The 21,867-nt window shown below is 30.6% G+C and overlaps 3 protein-coding genes across 3 annotated transcripts; 1 reads left to right on the top strand and 2 right to left on the bottom strand.

Annotated features, from left to right (window-relative positions):
- Window positions 1-1,261: 1,261 nt before the first annotated feature.
- On the bottom strand, window positions 1,262-3,721 carry HELRODRAFT_95474 (hypothetical protein). Its single transcript, XM_009027018.1, has 7 exons — window positions 3,179-3,721; window positions 2,618-2,765; window positions 2,395-2,517; window positions 2,214-2,299; window positions 1,982-2,106; window positions 1,776-1,919; window positions 1,262-1,614 (listed from the first exon to the last, which is right to left on the bottom strand). Exons 1-7 carry the CDS (start codon window positions 3,411-3,413, stop codon window positions 1,279-1,281), a joined length of 1,197 nt encoding a protein of 398 aa, XP_009025266.1. The 5' UTR covers window positions 3,414-3,721; the 3' UTR covers window positions 1,262-1,278.
- A 1,569-nt stretch (window positions 3,722-5,290) lies between these two features.
- On the top strand, window positions 5,291-8,548 carry HELRODRAFT_163581 (hypothetical protein; the record flags this gene model as incomplete). The annotated part of the gene is made up of 6 exons (XM_009027419.1): window positions 5,291-5,310; window positions 6,398-6,496; window positions 6,633-6,754; window positions 7,943-8,020; window positions 8,241-8,326; window positions 8,492-8,548. 6 exons carry the CDS (start codon window positions 5,291-5,293, stop codon window positions 8,546-8,548), a joined length of 462 nt encoding a protein of 153 aa, XP_009025667.1.
- A 5,362-nt stretch (window positions 8,549-13,910) lies between these two features.
- Window positions 13,911-17,584, bottom strand: HELRODRAFT_189271 (hypothetical protein). The gene is made up of 8 exons (XM_009027418.1): window positions 17,477-17,584; window positions 17,192-17,452; window positions 16,794-16,959; window positions 15,925-16,237; window positions 15,512-15,597; window positions 15,202-15,422; window positions 14,911-15,018; window positions 13,911-14,375 (listed from the first exon to the last, which is right to left on the bottom strand). Exons 2-8 carry the CDS (start codon window positions 17,362-17,364, stop codon window positions 14,342-14,344), a joined length of 1,101 nt encoding a protein of 366 aa, XP_009025666.1. The 5' UTR covers window positions 17,365-17,452; window positions 17,477-17,584; the 3' UTR covers window positions 13,911-14,341.
- Window positions 17,585-21,867: the final 4,283 nt, after the last annotated feature.

Below are 21,867 nucleotides of genomic sequence, written 5' to 3'. Positions count from 1 at the left end.
GTAAAAAATTTTACTTTGAAATTTATCAAACAAGTTTTAAATAAACTATGATATAAAAATTTATTTTAAAATTTATTCATTCAACATTTGATCAAAATGTTAAATTTTATTGAAAATTTTTATAGGTATAAAAATAAATTTTATGAAGAACATTTTAGTTCTTTGCATAAACCTTATCCGGTGCCTGTTTATTCCCGTCCTTTCTCATTTCTTTCCTTCTCGGGCCAGTTTGGCTTGTTCAGCACGTGCTTCCAAGCCGCCCAGATTCTTTTTATGTTTTTTTTTACTCCTGTTCTTATTTAATAGTGCGCGTTGATTTCATATTTTTAATTTTATTTAACTATTTATAATCTTGGATAATATTTTTTTTTCTGATTTTGTCACTGTATTTATAATCTTGAATATTTTCTTTCTGATTTTGTCATTGTGATACGTAGATTGATAGCTCGATGATGACCAGTAAATGACAAGCATATATCTGATATATGTGTGATTGACGTTATTAAAATCTGAGGGCTGATTTATTTTCAATTAAAATGTGTATCGTTGGATTATTTAATTAAATTTTCGTCTAATTTTTAGGCATTCTGATGAATATATGAAAGACAAGCATATATCTGAATTTTGTCTGAATTGATACCCAAATTTCTGAGTGCCTGTACACCAAATTATTTATGTGTTCTATTATCAATTTTTATTCTGCATGTATTACTTTTAAGATTTTTAATGATGTAAAAAATACACGTTGCATGAACATGGCAAAAGCTGTAGGGCTAGAAATAGCTGAACCCACTACAGCTGGCTTTGTTTAATATGCAAGATCTGCCAATGATGGTTGTCTGAAAAAATCAATTCGCTTACTAAATTACTTCAATCTGATTTGTAAAATGCACTAATCGTACTATTATGATGACAAAAGGTGTAGCCACTGTTGTGTAAACTATTCAAAGGCTGCAGAGCTAGAAATAGCTGAACCCACTGTAGTCGGTTTAGTTTGATACACAATAAATGCTGGTGGCAAGCTGTCTGAAACAATCGCGATTCTCAATGTTGTCTAATCAAGAACTGATTTTGCTAGGTCCAGTTTGCAGTCAGTTTATGCAATAGACGTTGATAGTAACTGAATGAATTAAATTCATTATTTACAGATCTGTGTGGCTACATTAAATCAAACATGTCATTAGCTAGGATGAAGCTTCAACTGATGATAAACACTGATTAATTTACATTTTATCCTCTAAGAAGTGCTGAGCTAATGACATTGTTTCAAGATATGTTTTATTTTATATTTTCATAATATTCACGTAATAATTTGAAATAATGTAGTGGATTGATAACAAATCTATCTTCATTGTCACTCAATAAAGTCTTAAAGTCACAATCTTCAACCATGCAACCCAACAAGCACAAAATAGTTTGCAACTGCTCGACACATTCATCATCTTGAATTTTGCTTGTGTGGTTGCAGTTGTGTGTCAAATTGACATCTGATTGTAGAAATGATTGGTGTGCTGTATTTCTTGTTAACATTGAATTCATTCTTTTTGATGATATGCAGTGCAGAAAGTTGAAGAAGTCCATGTAGTCCATGCCGCTATCAGCTCTCAATATCCTCTGAATCAAAAATAAAAAATGTATTTATTTTAAATAATGAGTCAGTAAATTTTTAAAAATGTAAATCAATTTATGTTAAAATTAAACGAGACTGATTTAGAGTTAAATTGATTATTTTTAGCATGCGATCTTGAAAATAAATTATTAATTGATAGCCTTACCTGGCACTGCAGAAGAAAATCTGGCTCCTGTTTGAATTCTTGTATTTCTTTTTGAACATCGAGTAGTCTTGACTTTAAAAATGTCCAACTTTTGCCAACGTTGTATTCGTTAATCCAATTGTGGTTGATGGATATTGTGTCTTCCTTTAAATGTAGAATGGTGTACTTATTGGATCATTCCATTTATTCTAAATGATAAAACAAACCTCATTATAAACTTCATGAAACCATCCACTTGGAATAAATATTATTTCTCCTGCATTTTGAATCACTTCAAATTTTGAGCCATCTTGATTTTTTTCATTAGCATGTGGACCCATGGGCTGACAACCTCAGAAAAATATGCAGTGCATTGTTAGAAGCATCAAAAGCATTAAGATATTTTAATTTATAAAGATTATAATTCAAAATCTTTTCACAATCTAACTAATTGCTTACCAGGGTAATATATAACCCATCTCTTCTTGCCACAAACATTAGCTGACCAGCTGTACGACCTCAAGACGTCTGCATGGAGAGGAGTCCTAACCAATGATAAAAAATAGATTTCAGTGCAAAATTTGAACCAAGTGTTCCTAATTATTAAGTTTAAAAATATTAATTTACTTTACATACTTACCATGAGCCTTTAGGTCCTATGTATACAAATTTATAATCATCTTCCTTGTCCTCCCAAAATTCATTCAACCAGTCTGACTTGAAATACAGTGGAACATCGTAAAATTTGTAATCAGGGAACTGTCTTAAGAAAAATGTTCAAAATGAAATCAAATGAGACATTTACACTGTCAGACTGGAGATATTTAAATTAATATAGTACGATAATACAAACTATGCATCACTTTGTGCAATGCCAATCTTTCAGGTAGTAGCAAAGGTCCTTGCTTTGTATGCAATTGACAAATTCTGAAAACTTCATTTTTAATACGGTGACTGAGTCATAGCCATAAGATTTGTTTGTGCATTCCACAACTGGCACTTCAGCATCAGCTTTATGTGCATGTTTTAGTAAGTAATCACCATAGTTAATTCGTGTAATAGGCACATGTTTATCATTATTGATAGTTATTATATGAGATGATCTTAAAGACTTACTGCTATGGCAAATAAATTTTTGTTACTCAAAGATATCATAACAAATAATAATTTTATATTTAACTATTTAACACACCTTGACAATGCTAAAAGGGTCATATCATATCATAGTTCATACAGCTTCTACTAACAAAATATTGTACATATTCATATAATTATAGTGTACAACTGACATTAAAAAGATTTTCATTGAATTGCTGTGTGAAAACCATTTTTAATGAATATTTTTTTATTATAAATTATATAAAATATAAATTACTAATAAAAAATTTAAAGATGTTATTAATTAATTTATTACTGACACTTACAGAATAAATTCCTCAGAGCTTGCCAATCTACTTCGCCGTTTTCCTTCACCCATTCCCTTCTCGATCTCCACTGATCAGTGAATGATTCACAGAGCATGCACGGTATATTCAATTTTAAATAATTTTCTGAGAAATCTGCATAAGATATGTTCCAAGATTTCGCAATTTTATCGATTCCAAGAGATCTTATGCCGTCAATTTTATTTAAATAATTCTCTGAAATGTTAGCCGCCATTTTAACGAATTCAAATGTTTCGGTGGTAATATGAAAATGCGTAACGATGCAAAGTTTAGGAGCCTACAATCCGCAAAAGTTTTTAGCAGCCAGCCATTTTTTTAATGTTTATCATAGACAAGTAAACTACAAACTTAGCTGGGATTTGTGGTATTTCTACATTGAACAACTAATAAAATCTATATTAATTAATTAATTAATAATTAATTAATTATTACCTAATACCCATACTCATATAAAAGTAATATCTAACATTTATAATCAATATAATACTAAAGATACACCCATAATCAAGGGGAGGCCTATTTACCATTAAACAACACTTTCTTATAGGTTGAAGCAGGGATATGCAAAGAATCTCAATTTTTGCAACTTTTAATTATTTTCGGTAATGTTGATTTTATTTGTTTAAATTTATACCAAATAAAAGTAATTAATTACCATATTGAATAACAATTTAAAAAAATAAAATTTTAACATTTTAAATAAAAGAAATATTCCGTAATTAGTAAATACACTATCGTAACTTTTGACTCGAACCTCATCCTTCATCTCCCCTCCAGAAGTAAGCTCCTTGTTCAACCGTTGAAAGTGAGCGAAGGCCGTTATATTTATTCTAGTTATATGTATCAAACAGTATCTTATTGAACAAAATAGTATCATAAAATAAATAAAGATACTTTTTTTTAATATAAAAAATTCTCAATTTGATTTCATTGCGATATCGATGATGATGATGATTGTGACCTGACTAATTAAAAAACATCAAATAAAATTTATAATAAATTATAAATTTGAACTGCGTGCGCACATATGTAGCACTGATAACTGTTGCGTTTATAATGAATTTATATACTATATATATACAAAGCGAGCAAAATTTTAATATAAAAGCGCTTATAAATCTATGCATATTAGATACCTTGGCTCGGCTGGCTTGGAATTGGATGTTAAGCAAGGTGTGGTCTCAAACTATTTGGAATTCTTGCAGAAAAATTTGAACTGCGTGCGCACATATGTAGCACTGATTACTGTTGCGTTTATAATGAATTTATATACTATATAGTCTATATAAAGCGAGCAAAATTTTAATATAAAAGCGCTTATAACTCTATGCATATTGGCTCAGCTTGCCTCGACTCGGCTTGGAATTGGATGTTAAGCAAGGTGTGGTCTTAAACTATTTGGAATTCTCACAGAAAAATTTGCGCACATATGTAGCACTGATTACGACTGTTTCGTTTATAAGGAATTTATATACTATATATATAAAGCGAGCATAATTTTATTATAAAAGCGCTTATAAATCTATGCATAATGGCTCAGCTTAGCTCGGCTAGGCTTGGAATCGGATGTTAAGCAAGGTGTAATCTCAAACTATTTTGAATTCTCCCCGAAAATTTTGAACTGCGGCGTACATATGTAGCATTGATTACTGTTGCAATTATAATGAATATATATATATATATATATATATATATATATATATATATATATATAGATATAGATATATATATATATAAAGTAACTAGAATTCATGTATACAAATAATTAATAAGATTATATGTTTTATATAAAAAGCAATATAGCAGATTCAACCAGCCAATCAGGAAATTTCGAAGGCGTTCGTTCGATGACGTCAATTTAGTACTGTTGGCATTGTGGTTAAGACTGTATAATACTGTAGTACATACATTAAATAAGTTTTTTACTGATGTGAATGATTGAAATGATGAAAGTGTATGGTTGAAACGAGTATAAATAGGAGCTGAGAAAACGTGAAAATCAGATCAGGCATTCTGCCTCGCATGAAGCAGTCTGCCTGATCTCATTTATTTTATTTTTTTATTTTTATTTATTTTATTTTATAGAGTTATATGGAGTTTGCATGCCTGTGGTTTGTGTGATTGTATGTTGTATTTTTTTATATTTTAGGTGGGTTCTTTAGCGGTTGCTCATTACATACATACATCATGTTTGTTTGTGTGGTAGTATTTTATGTTCTGTTTTACTCCTTTTTCTCTTTCTTCATGAGTCTTAAGTTAAGTTAATGAAATATAGGTAGGTGAGGTAAAAATTAATTTATTATATAGGTAGGCTAGGGCATAAGGTAATTTAGTTACATAGGTAGGTTAGGGACTTCTATTCTTTTACTCTACTTGGTGGTGTGTTTTTTGCTTTGTTTTTTTCTATTTGTTTCACATCATACAAATAACAGGTACGCGGTGGTTCCTGGTTTTAGTAAGATTTTTATTGATTGAATGTGGTGGTATGTATGGTTATATAGAGTTATATAGAGTTACATAGAGTTACATAGAGTTACATAGAGTTACATAGAGTTACATAGAGTTACATAGAGTTACATAGAGTTACATAGAGTTACATAGAGTTACATAGAGTTACATAGAGTTACATAGAGTTACATAGAGTTACATAGAGTTACATAGAGTTACATAGAGTTACATAGAGTTACATAGAGTTACATAGAGTTACATAGAGTTACATAGAGTTACATAGAGTTACATAGAGTTACATAGAGTTACATAGAGTTACATAGAGTTACATAGAGTTACATAGAGTTACATAGAGTTACATAGAGTTACATAGAGTTACATAGAGTTACATAGAGTTACATAGAGTTACATAGAGTTACATAGAGTTACATAGAGTTACATAGAGTTACATAGAGTTACATAGAGTTACATAGAGTTACATAGAGTTACATAGAGTTACATAGAGTTACATAGAGTTACATAGAGTTACATAGAGTTACATAGAGTTACATAGAGTTACATAGAGTTACATAGAGTTACATAGAGTTACATAGAGTTACATAGAGCATAAATCCTATATAGATACCTTTCTTTGAGGTTCTTTTCTTTGCCGACCGGTCGGCTTCTTTGCGTTTCTCTATTTTCATTTTAATTAATTAAATAAATAAGATTTGTCCATTCATTTAGATTCTTTCAGGTTCATTCATTCAGGTTTAAGCTTCCGGAGGAGTTCATCGTGGAAGATCAGAATGGTTGTGATGTCATGCTACGTTCGTTCATTCAGTGTCAAAGATTGCACGCCTGGCTGGGGTTCGTTTTACGGTTTCTTTGCGGATTCTCTTTTTGCCAATTGGCTGGCTTTTCCGGCTGGCGGGTTTCACCGCGGCTCGTTTCTCTATTTTTATTTAAATTAATTAAATAAATAAGATTTTTTCATTTCATTCAGGCTGAAGCTTCCAGAGGAGTTCATCATGGAAGATGTCAGGCTACGTTCATTCATTCAGAGGCAAAGAATACACGCCTGGCTGGGATACGTTTTATTCTTTTTTCTCTATAATTTAAAAATAAGTAAGAATGCTTACACGCACACACACACACACAATTACATTAAGTAGCTATATAGGTAGGTTAGATAAGCATAATTTTAATTGTAGGTAGGATAGATAGGAAGCATCCAACACTAATGTAGTTGAATAGGTAGGCAGCGTAAGTTTATCACTTCTATTTTTTCTTGCATCTACATTACACGCATTAGCGTATTACACACACACACACAAACAAACACATACATAAACACATATATTAGTATTTGAGCGTAATTTTATTTTCAATACACATTCTAATTTATTATTACTAAGGTTGAGAGTAATTTAATTTCATAGGTAGTTAAGGGCAATAATGTAATTCTAGGAACAATCTTGTAATGTAAATTAAAACGCTGTATGTGTATCGATAGGTAGGTTAATTATAAGTTTTATATTATTATTATTATGTTGGAACCCAAGGCATTACGTAGGTGGTGGGGTGGGTGCCGAAAGGCCAATGAATTGGGCTCTTGAGTTTTTTTAATTTTAGTTAAGTTAAGGCCATAATGTAATGAATAGGTAAGTTAAGGCTACGTTGTAACACATACTCATTAATAAATTTAGGGTTTAAGTTTTATATTATTATTACTAAGTTGGAGCCCAAGGCATTACGTAGGTGGTGGGGTGGGTGCCGAAAGGCCAATGAATTGGGCTCTTGAGTTTTGTAATTTTAGGTAAGCTAGGGTTTAATTTTAATGAATAGGTAAGCTGAGGGTACGATAGCCGATAGACTCTGAATTTCAAAGTCCGTTGTCAGAGGTAAGCCTTGGTGGCCAGTGGTGAACTGGCAATGGTTTACTATCCGGACGGCAATGGTTTACTATCTGCACGGTAATGATTTACTATGCGGCATGGCCATAGTCTACTACCCGCACGGCTTCCGGACGGCAAATGGTTTACTATCCGCACAGCAATAGTCTACTATCCGCACGGCAATGGTTCACTATCCGGTGCCCTGGCTGTCGGTGAACCTCTGTGCAAAGGAGGGAGAATGAAGGGGGACTTTCGACTATTGTACCATTAACAATTTAATATAGATTAGTTAAGGTAATTTAATAGGTAGATAGGATTATTTTTATTAAGCATTTTGAGATGCAGGCACTGCTAAGCTTTCTGATGAGAATTTTCTCTTTCTCCATTCCACGGGCTGTGTTTCAACAACAATCTCGAGGAGGACTGGCACCAGTTTTGGAGAACAACGTAGGAACCGGAAAGCATTCAACATTCTGCCTTTGTCGAATGGACGACGGTAAGTTTTTTTTACATTTTAATCTCTTTATTATTTTCAGTTATTATTTATTTGCCATTATTTCCATTTTATAATTTTTTGCTTCTAAGATTCTAACATTCATTTACTAATACGCTAATAAAAAAATTGTCTACAGAATGATGAGAGGTGGGCAGTGGTGGGAGTCAGCACGTTTCAGATGGTGGTCTCATGATGATTTACGTATGATGGTGTGGTGTAGGAAGAATCAGCGCGTTGGCTGTTCGACTGACGCTCAGAAGTTTGGATGAAATCTTGTGTGCCGATCTGAATGTGGTGGTCGGTGCGGTCGGTAACGATGATTTTTGAAGTAAGGTTTAGTTTCGTTTTTTTTATTTTTCTCATTCATTCATTTTTTTCCTCAATCTTTCAAATTATTCTTCCATTAATTGACGTTAATTCGTTCTATTCATTCATTCATTCATTCATTCATTCATTCATAACTTTTTACAGAATGATGAGAGGTGGGCTGTGGTGGGCGTCAGCACGTTTCACATGATGGTCTCATGATGCTTGTTCCGATGACAATTTGAAGAAAACAACAACGACGATTTTTGAAGTATGGCTTAGTTTTTTTTCAAATTTTCTCATTCATTTTATCACTATCTTTCAAATTATTCCTCCACTAATTGATTCATTCTATTCATTCGTTAAATCATTCAATTCATCATTTATTCGTTCGTTCCTTTGTTCCTTGATTTACTACTAAGCTAATAAAAATATCTTTTTACAGAATGATGAGAGGTGGGCTGTGGTGGGCGTCAGCATGTTTCAGATGGTGGTCTCATGATGACCGTTCTGATGACAATTTGAAGATAATATTAAAAGAAATTTGTTCTAGTCCCATTGTTCTTGTCCCATCGTACAATTGAAAGTACTCGAATTTGTCATCTCAATCAATCAATCAATCAATCAATCAATCAATCAATCAATCAATCAATCAATCAATCAATCAATCAATCAATCAATCAATCAATCAATCAATCAATCAATCAATCAATCAATCAATCAATCAATCAATCAATCAATCAATCAATCAATCAATCAATCAATCAATCAATCAATCAATCAATCAATCAATCAATCAATTAGCTTATAAAGCGCTATTACCGCGATGTTCAACTGCGCTCCTCAATGAATTTTGAAAACAGATGGGTCTTGAGATCCGCTCTGAACTTCGCAAGTGATGGAGAAGTAGTCAGAGAAGTAGGTAGATAAGATAAGTTGCCTTTTTTTCCAATGGCTTGTTTTTTACTTAAAAGAATTATTTTTTTTAATTTAGTGTTTTTCAGTGTCCGGTCAAATTCATTCCATCGATGCGTGTGCAATGATGGTCGGTGCAATGGAGGTTCGTCCGTAGTGAGTGAAGTTTTTGGAGAGTACACGCCCGCATATTTACACACACACACATCAATAAAACACACACATACACAACATCCATTCATTCGGTGTCGTTGTTGTTATGTTTTTCTTCAACTTTCTATTTTCTTTACCGGACTTAATTTAATTCGTAGGTAAGTTAGGGATTGAGATGAGTTGAACAATCGTAGGTAGGCTAGGGCTTAACATTAGTTAAAAAGTTTCAAGTAAAATAAAAACGCTGAAATATGTAAAATAAAATACCTAAAACATGTAAAATTCCAAAAACGTAGAAAAACATATTTGTAGGTAGGTGAGTTGAGTTAATGATAAGTAAGCTAGGGCCCTGAGAGTAATTTAATTGTAGGTAGGTGACTGACTACTATTCTTGCGACTTTTTACTAGTTTTTTGTGATGTGTTTGTTTTCGCTTCACAGTCCCACACCAACAAAACAAACTACATTTTATTCTCGTCGTCGCCTTAAATTTTACCTTTTTGAACAATCTTTTTAATAATGTCTATTTATTTATTTAATTATTTATTAAATGTTGACTGGTTTCTAGTTTTTTTTAATTTGGTTATATAATTTTTGGATATTTCTTGATTTAATAAAAGCAACTATTGTGTTTTTCTTTCTTTACTAAAATCTCGAAATTTTTTGTAGATCTGTACAGTTAAGTGTTTGTTCGAGTTTGAACAAGCCTTGCAAATATTTTTCAAATATGGTTCATTGATTGGTTGGTTGATTAGTTGATTGAATGAATGGTTGGTTGATTGATTGGTTGATTGATTGATCTCATGATTTATATATGAAAAAAAATCCGATTACGGCTTTAGTTGGCCACTGTATTTTACCAGACAAAAGCAATTTCTTTATTTATATTGACAAAAATAATTGTGAAATGAATATATTGACTTATTTAAAGCAATATATGTAAAGAAAACCGCCATGACACTGTTGTATGAGACCCAGTAAGCCACTGCAGTAAGCCAACGTATGATTTCAGCAACCATAATTTCTATGAGCACCAGCAGAATGTAAAATATTCATTGAATATAATGAAGATAGTTGTTCAAATAACAATTTTTATCTATTTAGGTCGTTTATTTCATGAGCAAACAAATTTTTAACATGATCGAATAGTGTAAAAAAGGGTGACTTTAGTTCAATCCTACTAAGCCAACCTTCGGCTTCAGTAAAAAACCACCGGATTTCACAGGACCAAAAGTATAATTTTTATATTCAAATTAACAACAATAATTTAATAATACATAATTTTATTTAATAAAATCATAATTTTATTTAATAAAATTAAAGAAAATTACTACAATTATTCTAATTATATGAAATTATTCACATAATTGAATAACTAGCAAAAATCATTGAATATTAGTTATTTTAAAAAATATATTCTTTATTCCCAGGCCTAAGCATTGTAAGTAAAAATTTTACAACCAATCAAGCAATAGGATTTTGGATTTTAGGAACAAGTGCTGTTAGTGTAGTAGTTGTAGTATGTAGTAGTGTAGTGGTTGGTAGTCTCTAGTAGTCTAATCTGTTAATGTTCGTTAGTGTTATCTGTTATTTATTTTAATTAGTAATTAGAATTAGTAGTTTAGTTTTAGCTTAATTATTAGAGTTTAGTAATTTAATTACTAATTAGTCGTCGTTAATGTTGTTACGTCACCCTTACCGGTTACAGTTAATCGTTAACTAGTCAAAGTGTTAGAAGAGTGGTTCACAAAAATTTTTTTTAATTTAAAATGCAAAAACCGTCATACAGCAATATCTATCCTAAAGCAGCATCTAGTATCACCTTTCAAAACATTTTAAATAAAAGCAATATTCCGAAATTAGTAAATAAACGATCGTAATTTTAGACTTGGGCGATAAAAAATCACCCTCCAACTCCCCTCCGGAAAAAAAGCTCCTTGCTCAACCGTCAAAAATGAGCGAAGGCCGTTATATTTATTCTAATTTTATGCCCATAATCAAATACATACGATTACTCAAGTTAGATCATAACATGTATTGAAAGTATTATACTAAAGGACTTCCTCTTTCACGATGTTTTTTTTCTATTTCTTTGATACATATTCTTTTAGTTTTTGTTTTTTTTCCAGCATAACCACGAGTGTTTTTTTCAGCCAACCCCAAAAACATCCAATTCCATACATTTAAAGTCACATATTCAATTGATCACACGCAAAAAAGTAATAACGGAAATAGTTATGATCAAACATTATTTGGCTGTTAATAATATAATAGTAATTTCCAATTGTATATCTCATAGACAAACATTCAAACACAACACCCATGCGCACACATCTAAGCACAAAAACCAATCAAGAAAATGTATAAAACAAAAGTAACTATATGAAAAAAATTATAAAACATTATGACAAACATATGAAATAGGTCTTTAATTGAATTTTGAAATCATTATAATTTGTCAAAGCCCTCAAATAAAATGGCAGTCCATTCCAAACCAACGGCGCATAATAGAAAAACTGACGAGCACTAATTTTATTCAATATTAAATTTGTTTTAATTAAAAGTTTATCATTAGATCGGGTGTTTGAAATTCTATTGTATTCAATTAAATTTATGACGTGTTTATTTAGTTTATTATTTTCATGAATAATTTTAAAAATTAATAAACATGTCTTATATTTATTTACTTCATAAACAGCCATAATTTGGTTATCAAAAATATATTTTTATTTATGGAACTGTTGAAATAATCATTTGAGAACAATGATTTGACGTATCTTTTTTGTATTAAATATAAATTATTTAGTTCTGTTTTATTTGCATTCCCCCAAACTAAATTACAATAATAAAGGTAGGGAAAGATAGTTGAGTTATATAAAATTTTCTTGATGTTCTTATTTAAAAAAGGTTTAATTTTTAGAAACATTCCATAAAAAATGTGAAGCCTTGTGATTGTGTGTTCAATATGCTTCCTGAAATTCAGTTTATTGTCTATAAAGACACCCAATAGTTTAAAATTAGCAACTTTGCCAAGCTGAGTACCATTTAGTGTTAAATTAAAGTCTTGATCTGAAGTCAGATTTCTTTTTGATTTAAAAACCATGAATTTTGTTTTACTTAAATTTATTATTAATTTGTTATCTCTAGACCATTTGTAAACATTTTCAAGAGTTTTATTGGCATCCTCTAGCAGAATATCGATATTTTCATTAGCTACATATATAGAACAGTCATCTGCATACATAATCAGATTTGTGCTATATAGACAGTTTTCAAAATCATTGATGAATAGGATAAAAAAAAGTGGTGCCATTATGCTTCCTTGTGGGACACCACTGACAACAGGTAAAGAATTTGACACAGCTTCTTCAAAAAAAACATACTGTGTTCTACCTTGTAAGTATGATTCAAGCAGGGACAACATACTTCCACGAATACCACATCTCTCCAATTTTTGAAGTAATATTTTGTGATTTACAGAGTCAAAAGCCTTTGTGAAATCGATGAAAACTGCCACCACATGTTTGGAGTTATTTAAATTATGAACAATTTCATTAGTAAATCTCATCAGAGCATTCTCTGTGGAAAAATTTTTTCTGAAACCATATTGAGAATCACAAAAGACCTCATTTTTGGACAAAAATTTCCTATAAATGATAATTTTAAAATGTATTTGAAAGACTTTAATAATACATCATTTTTTTATTATCCAATATTTAGAAATGAAATCCTCCATCAATGTGGCACCCTGTCAGATTCAAAAAGTTTAGATTCACATAACATTTCTAATATAATTTTAAAGAAAATAATTCACCCAATTAGTGATGTTTTTTAATAGAATAACCAAATTAAAAATTAATTATGCACATCAAAATCAGACTAAGGTTTACCCATATGATGTATTCCCCCATTCTGTCTTCACTTTTTCGACCAACGATCATATTGAAAGAATTTGGTTGAACATAAGAGCAATATGTCTACATGGTTGGTGGTCAAACAAGGTGAAAATTTTATTTTAATACCACAAAAATATTCAATCGAAAAATGTTGGCGGCCATTGTCAGGAATATTGAAATAGCGTTTATTGCTCAATGGGACTCTTTTTTAAAGTTTTAATTTGATTTAATACGGTTCAATTCAAAAACCTGATTCTCAAACGACAAAATAAGCCGTTGAATTCTCTGCACTCCAGGCTCTTTTGAGGTAAATTCCTTAAAAACCTGCCTGGACAAGTTGACTGTTGATTTGAAATTTTACAATTTTGAATCTAAATTTTTTTTTTCTTTAAATAATTTTTCACTAAAACACTTAATATTATTCTAAATTAAAAATTGAGAATACTTAAACGATACATATTTTAAAATATTGAAATGAGAAGTTGGATCACTTGCAAAAGACTGTATGATCATCAGAGCTAAAATGGCGGCCACGCTGTAACCGATATACATCTTGGATAAATCGAATGATGAAAATAAAACTGAATATTTTCAATTTAATAAATTTTAATCAACTTGAACGTGGAGAATAATATATAAAATTTCCAGAGTGAATCGATATTTATATGAGCAAGATTTGGGGTGAAACTAGCACGGCTCTAAGTTGAAATTCAGAAGAAAAATCAATTAATGCGTCAATCAATGTATACATTGTCAGTATTTCAAATTTGATTTGTTGAAACTTTAACTTAGATAGTTTATGTAGAATTTGAATTATAGCAATTAAGTTGGAGAAATTTGATTGAACGATGAATTAAGTTGAGAATTTCAAAAGATTTATTAGACGAAAAATTAGGTTGAGAATTTCAAAAGATTGATTGGACGAAAAATTAGGCTGAGAACTTCAAAAGATTGATTGGACGAAAAATTAGGTTGAGAATTTCAGAAGAAAAAAAAGATTAATATGTATATTTCGATCAACCAATAATTGGGTGAGATGTACGACGTTCAATTTAGTTTATGTAGAGTTTTAATGGAGTTGAAGTGCTGGAAATGAATTTGAAAATGTTGATTTTTAACAGAAATGATTAAATTGATGAAAATTTGCAAAATAATGACCACGACTACGGTGTTCAAACATATGATGATGGCTACAATAACAACAACTATGTGATGGTGATGACCATAATGATAAAAATTACGTTAACAAATGAACCTAATATATACGTGTACATGTGTTCATATGTTGGATGCTTCCCATACAAGTATATCTTATTCGTTGGTCTAAGACCATTTCATTTTATAAATATTTCTTGAATAAATTATTTTTAAAACAACTTTTAAAAAATTTCATTGTTACACATTTTTCATTAAATCTAATTAATTATGAAAGTAATGGAAATTATTAAAATAACAAAATAAAAATGTTTTTCTGTTGAATTGCACCTAAGATGTAGTAATTGTATTAGATGCATCAGCGTTAGAAGCAGTAGAGGCAAAGTTATTGATGAACAGACTTGAAAGTTTCATCGTAGTTTCAACGATTTTTTAATTCTGAACAATGTTACCCGCCCAATCTAACTTTCTTGGATTGTCTGGTAGCATGGATTCATATTTTGGATCCCAGCTTTTCAGGAGTTTGCACAAGTTTTCTGCTCCCTTTTGGGAATAATGCAGTCCCACTTCCCGCCTGTTTGATGGCATTAAAAATGTAAATGATATTTAGGCTGAGCGTCTTATTCTAACATGCAGTTTGTGTAAGCTACATTCTTTTCATCGTTTTAAACGGTTACAAATGACTACTGAGTAAAACCACAAAAATTGCTCTACATAAATCTGATTGGCTGTTTTTGGTGGTGAAAAACCAACCCACCTATTAATAGCAACGCACGAGTCTGCCTCGTCGCCATTGACGTACTTCAAGTTGCTGTAAACGGTGTAGGCCTTCTTCTTACTGGCAAAATGTATGAACCACATCTCCCACATAGAATCATGTGTGCCTTCCTGGAGAAAACCTCTGAACCAGCTATCCGGTTTGGTGCCATTGAGGTAGGGTTGAAAATTTTTGATTCCTCGGGCGTAGTGAAACCAGTCCTGTTATTTTCAAGATACATTTTAATACTTATAAACTTTTTCATTAAAGTCACAAATTTGTGTAAATTTTTTTGCATAATGTTTCCTACTTGAAACTCCGCCCAATATTGAGATGAAGGGGCGAATCCCCAAGTGCCAATGCAGACGTACATGAAGGCAGACTCGTTTGCCGGGGCTGCGTTGGAAGGAAAAATTTAAAGAATCATTTCCAAGAGTTAGGTGTTTTAAATTATCTTCTTTAGTGATATGAAATGAATGTTTTGGTTTTTTTACTTTGTTATCCAAGTCATATTTTGCAAAAAAGTTAAATTATGTTGTCAACCCCAAATAATTTATGATATTAATCATTACCTCATAATAATACATTGAATGCCATTGAATACATAATGTATTGTGAATTTACTAGTCAAACCACTTGATGGCGTTTATGATTTTTGTTAGCGGTCCATGAAGAAAACTCCCATCTGAAACAAACGATCGTTACAGCAGAAACACAGCCTACCTCTCAGTGCTTTCCCAGTGTTGTGGGCCTTTGCTTCATCGCTTGTCAAGGTGACCCCTGCAAAATCAGCTCTCCCATTATATTTTCTGTAAACGGCTTTCAAATACCGATAAGCATGTGGCGAGACTGACAAGTCATCTTCCAAAATTAAAGCAATTTCTTTTTTGTAACTCGGTTGGTGGGGATACATGGTCGATGTCATGTTTTTCGGTTGGAAAGGTGGTGCGAACTTTGGTCTCCATGTGTCGATCCATTGGCCCATAATACCCACGTGACTTGTTTGGTTGTGAATTCTGGTTGCACCTTTGGTCCACTATTTTAACAAATTTATGAGAAGTATGCTTTCATTAGTCCAAGTTATGGGTGTAAGTTATAAATTAAGCTGGATAATTTAATAAAACAAAATGTTGATAAAATAAAACTTTTTATGACTTGTTTATAAATTTAAGTGATTTTCAGGTTTTTTTTTACAATTTAGCCTTTATGCATTATATTCAATTATATAAAGCTTCAATGGAATTCCAAATCAAAATGAAAATGTGTGTTAAAAGTTGTAAAAGTTTATGAACTTCTTTTGTTCATCCAATATTTTATGATGATATTTTTGTTAATCATAAGATTATTATTGACGTATGTTTGAATGTATATATATGTGTGTGTATGTTTATATGTGTATGTATATGTGTGTATGTATGTATGTATATATGTATGTATGTGTGTATGTATGTATGTATGTATGTATGTATGTATGTATGTATGTGTGTGTGTGTACGCATGTATGTATATATGTGAACAGTATTGTGAATTACCAAGCCAAACCGACATCTGATATTTCTTATTGAATAATTAATATTTATAACAAATAACACCTTAAATTCCGAGACAGCTCTATAAGTATCGTTATGTATTCCGGTTTTAGCATTCCGATCAATCCATATTTCGAGGATGGCCTCATCTCCGTCAAGTTCCAGAGATTGCAGACTGTTCAACAGCTTCAAGACGCTGGCTGTTCGGTCGTAAGTTAGCACTATTATTCTGTTGGGCGATGGCGAGAAGAGGAAGAGAGTTTTGGAAAGTTTTATTCAGTTCAATTTTTCAACATATTCAACGTTTAAATGAAATTTAAAACAATTTGATTTTCAACTGAATGTTTTTATTTAACTGAAATTTGATAATGAAAATTTTTTCAAGTTTTGAGAACTTATTCCAATAAATAAAAGTAAAAATACTTTTACGTATCAACTTTGAGAGAGAAAAAACTTCAAACCTCAAATCGACAACATTCTCATAGACACACGGAACATTAGCGAGGCAATGGAAGTCGCTACTCGTTAAAATATAATCTCTGTACCTTCGTGGAAGGCCCTTGTAGCTGAAGAATGTGATAGTGAATATGAGGAACACTGCAAAGGCAATCAGAAATTTTTCCACTGGTTTCATATTCCAAATTAAATTTTCTTATTAATGAAATTAATGCAATATAACTTCAAAGGCTAAATGAAGTGATGGGATATTCAAAATTACCCATCTTCATTATTATTATTATTATTATTATTATTATTATTATTATTATTATTATTAACTGACGCTCATCTTTATTGATAGTTTACCAAATTAAAATCGTTTGGCAGAAAAGTGTGGATACTGCTGAAAAAATAAATTTGTTTCTATTGGTGTGTCTGTTTATATGCAATGACATTAACTTCTAGCGAATACCTTGGGCATGTGTTTGTGTGTTCGGGAACGCTAATTATAACTGTACTAGTGGGTTAACATATCTTGTGACGATCAATTGATCGTTCTGTTAGTCTGGTTTTTTTTATGCAGGTGCAATTGCTGTTCTGTGTGTGTGTGAGAATATAAAATATGCAAGACGATTTGTGTGTGCGTTCGTGTGTGTGTGTGTGTGTGTGATGTATCTGTTGATGAAATTTTTTAACAATTAATCAAGAAAAATATTTCCAGCTTTTCTTAATATTAAAACTTGTTTCAAGTCATGACACGCACACACACACACGCACAAACACGCACATAAACATAAGACACTTTGTTGTAAAATTTGTGATAATTACGGTATAACAATTCCCTCTATTACCTTTGTTTCAAATTTCACTGCATTTCGATACAAAAAGACAACAAATTGCAGTAGTTTAATAATTTTATTGTTAATTTCTATTGCTAAGTTGTATGAACTTTTAATAAAAAAAATAATTTGAATTTATAACCAAAGTGTAAAGCATCGTTTTAATTACTCTAATTTATTTAATCGTCAAATTAAAAAATCGTGAAATTAAAATATTTCTTGGATATGGAAACTTCTGGGTTGGATTAATTCAAGGATTCATTCAATTTAAGCTGTGTTAAAAATTAATGATGTTATTTAGAAGAAATCTATGCAAAAGGATGAGTCAACAGATAATAATAACGCCAAAATAAGATAACTTCAACACTTGACAAACATCTGCTAAAAATAATGATAAATTTGTTTTCAATTTTACAGAATTTTTTTTAAATGTTTCTGCAGCGGAGGAGGTGTACTGGCTCTAAGTAAGGAATAAAAGTTTCAGAAACATTCATTATTTCGAAAATTTATATTTTTGACATTTTTTATTTCATCAAAGAAATCAAAGAAATGATGAAAATCAATGAAAAGAGATGATCTGGAAATCAAAAAGAAAATATGATTTTCTTGTAATAATTACCAATGAAAATTGTAAAAATTAGAGCATATTTTAAATATTTTAGTGCATGTAAACTCACATTCATATTACAAATCCTAAAAAAAAACAAAAATGGAATCAAAATTATTAAGTAATCTTTATCATCTCTTTTACATTTTTACCAGAATGTCGTTGTAATTATTAAAACACAAATATATATATAGACCCACGTAAAAAATACTTATTCACACACACACACACATATACACGCACCCACACACATGTACACACACACGTACATAAACCCACACAAAAAGTTAAGGGGGTTTAAATGTTAAAAAGTAGGATTTAATGTCTTTTTAAATTTTACAACGGATTTTGCTTCTTTCAAATATTCAGGTAATTTGTTTCACGTCTTAGGTCCGACGACTCTTATGCTACTATTGATAAGTTTCAATCTGTTTTTTTCAATATAAAATGTTGAGGTATGTCTTGTGTGTTTTAACTGGATTACGTTACTATAAATAAACAAATAATTAAAATTTTTGGAATTAAGTTGTTAATAAGTTTAAATATAAATACTGAGATGCATGTGTAATAAATTTGTTTCATTGAAAGTTGTTTTGCAATCTGAAAATAATTAGAGGTGTGGTCATTAAATTTCAAATCAAATAAAATTCTTATAAAACGTTTTTGACATTTTAACAGGGGATCTAGCAGATAAGTAGGACTATTTCCCCATATGATCACGCAATAATGAATATAAGGGTATATAAAGCTATAATACAAATCTTTTAATATTGTGGAATTAATCTTATTTTTGGTTTTATAAAGTATACCTATGAATTTATTGATTTAAGATTTTCAATGTGATAACTGTGAGACAAATTATCTTGCAGAACTAAACACAAAAAACAACTTGATTGGTTCTGTTTAATTTCACATTGCTAAACACAAGGTCCAAGTCCGAGAAACTATTGGTTAAAATCTTTGGTCCAAATATAACATAGGCCGATTTGAATGAATTAACCATGAGTTTGTTCATGAAGAACCAATCCTCGAATAATTTGAGTTCATTATTTATGACATCTAAATCTCGTTTAAGGTCATCAGAAGAATAAAAAATGTTTGAATCATCATCGTAAAGAATACAATTCATCTTTTTTGATAAATAGGCAATGTCATTTATATAAATTAAAAAAAGCAAAGGGCCTAATACAGACCCTTACGGGACTCCACACGAAACTTCACGCGTCCCAGATTTAACATCGTTCACAAAAATATATTGCTTTCTACCCGAGATATAACTCTCAAACCATTGATTTGTAATACCACGAATCCCATAATGGTTGAGTTTATGTAACGAAATATCGTGATCAATCAGATCAAATGCCTTTGTAAGAAATATTCCAAGAGTAAGCCTACGTGAACTCATGTTGGTCAATATATTTTGAACCAATTCTAGAATGGCTAGTTCACATGAATGGTGGGCTCTGAATCCGTACTGGTTTTTAGACATTGTTTTTCATAAGAAAAGAAAATAAGCGTTTGTAAACAAGTTTTCTAATACTTTGGATAATGGTGATAATAAAGAAATTGGTCTGTAATTATTTAAATTATAGGGGTCATTTTTTTCATAATAGGAACAATTTTTGAGAGTTTAAAGCTTGATGGAAAAATACCTTGTTTGAGAGAAATGTTGAAAATATAAGTAAGTGAAGATAAAATTTCGTTTTTGAAAGTTTTAAGTATGAATGAGTTAAGTTCATTATCAGAAGTTGACATTTTGGGCTTTAGCGAATTTTTATTTGAATAACTTCTGACCGATTGGTAGGTTCAAGAAAAAAAGATGATAGAACGGGATCTGTAAATTTTTTTAGTTTATTCAAGGAGTCAATAGAAAAAGTGTTTCGACAAGAACTAACCAAATTAATAAAATTATCATTGAAGGCATTAGATATTTCAAATTTGTCTGTAATAAATTCGTCAGCAATTTTATTTTTTTCAATTAGATTTTTCGACTTATTTGTCTTTAAAATGTCTTGAATTATTTTCCATTTATATTTAGAATTATTTTTAGCCAAATAAAAGTGATTTTCATAAAAATATTTTTGAGCTGATCTTTTAGTAGATGTTAAAAAATTTCTAAAATTTTTACATTTTATTAAATTATTGCCGCTTGGATTTGTTTTATACTTTTTAAATAATTTATAAACGTGTTTAGATAAATTTAATATATCTTTAGTAATCCAACTTTTTTTAATTTTTTAAATTTTTAATTGCTGTTGGAGGAGCATGATGATTTAATATATTTAAAAATGTAGAATTGAAGTTATTATAGCATATGTCAATATCAGATTCGTTAAAAACAGAGTCCCAGTTTTCTACCATTAATGATTCTTTAATAGCTTTTATTGTATTAGATGAAAATTTCCTTGCTACTAAGATGTCATCTTTCATAGGAAGTGATGTTTGTTTTAAATTAAATGAAAATATGGGATAGTGATCTGGTAGATCCACCATTAAAATGCCATTTAGGTGATCTGAGTAAATATTGGTAAATATATTATCTATTAATATGGAAGTTGTTTTGGACACGCGAGTCGGTTGATCAATAAGCGAGTGATAATTTTGAGAATAAAGAATGTTTTCAAAAAGGTTTTTAGTATGATTCGAGGAGTTCAGGTTTATATTAAAATCGCCAATAATATATGAAAAATTTGATACATTGTTTTTGCGAAAGTTTGATAAAAAGTCAAAGAATAAATTTAAATTGCATTTAGGAGGTCTGTAAATTAAAGTAATATTGACAACATCGATGCTCAGTTGAATTTCTATGTTGAGCAATGACAAAACTTCATGGTTCGTGATCGTGTTAGTTTGGCTCCTCCAACTAACTCCTTAAATGTTTAATAAGGCAACAAAACATTGCTGTGGGAAAGCTTTTCAAAAGTTACTAGCAGGCACAATGCACATGCTTCCAACAAAAGTAGGTAATGCATAGAGTCGAGCTAGCAAACAAAAGTTGAGCGTTGATTTAAGAATCAGCGATCAGATGACAGACTGAATGAAATAACAAAGGAAAGTATTTATTAGAAAATAAAAAATTAATGAAGAAATTTGAACAAAGGAATAAAAAATGAAGGAATGATCTAACTAGCGAAATAACAAGTAGACGAAATAAGTGACTGAGTGAATGAGGTAGCGAATGAATAAAGGGTTGAGTAAATGAATGAATAAGAATACATCGTGATAATGATTTTGAAAAAAATAAACCGAAGTT

The sequence above is a fragment of the Helobdella robusta genome (assembly GCF_000326865.2).
Source record: "Helobdella robusta unplaced genomic scaffold HELROscaffold_5, whole genome shotgun sequence".
NCBI classification, from domain to species: domain Eukaryota; kingdom Metazoa; phylum Annelida; class Clitellata; order Rhynchobdellida; family Glossiphoniidae; genus Helobdella; species Helobdella robusta.
Note: the sequence above shows the minus strand (reverse complement) of the source record. Positions and strands in the feature narration are given on the sequence as shown.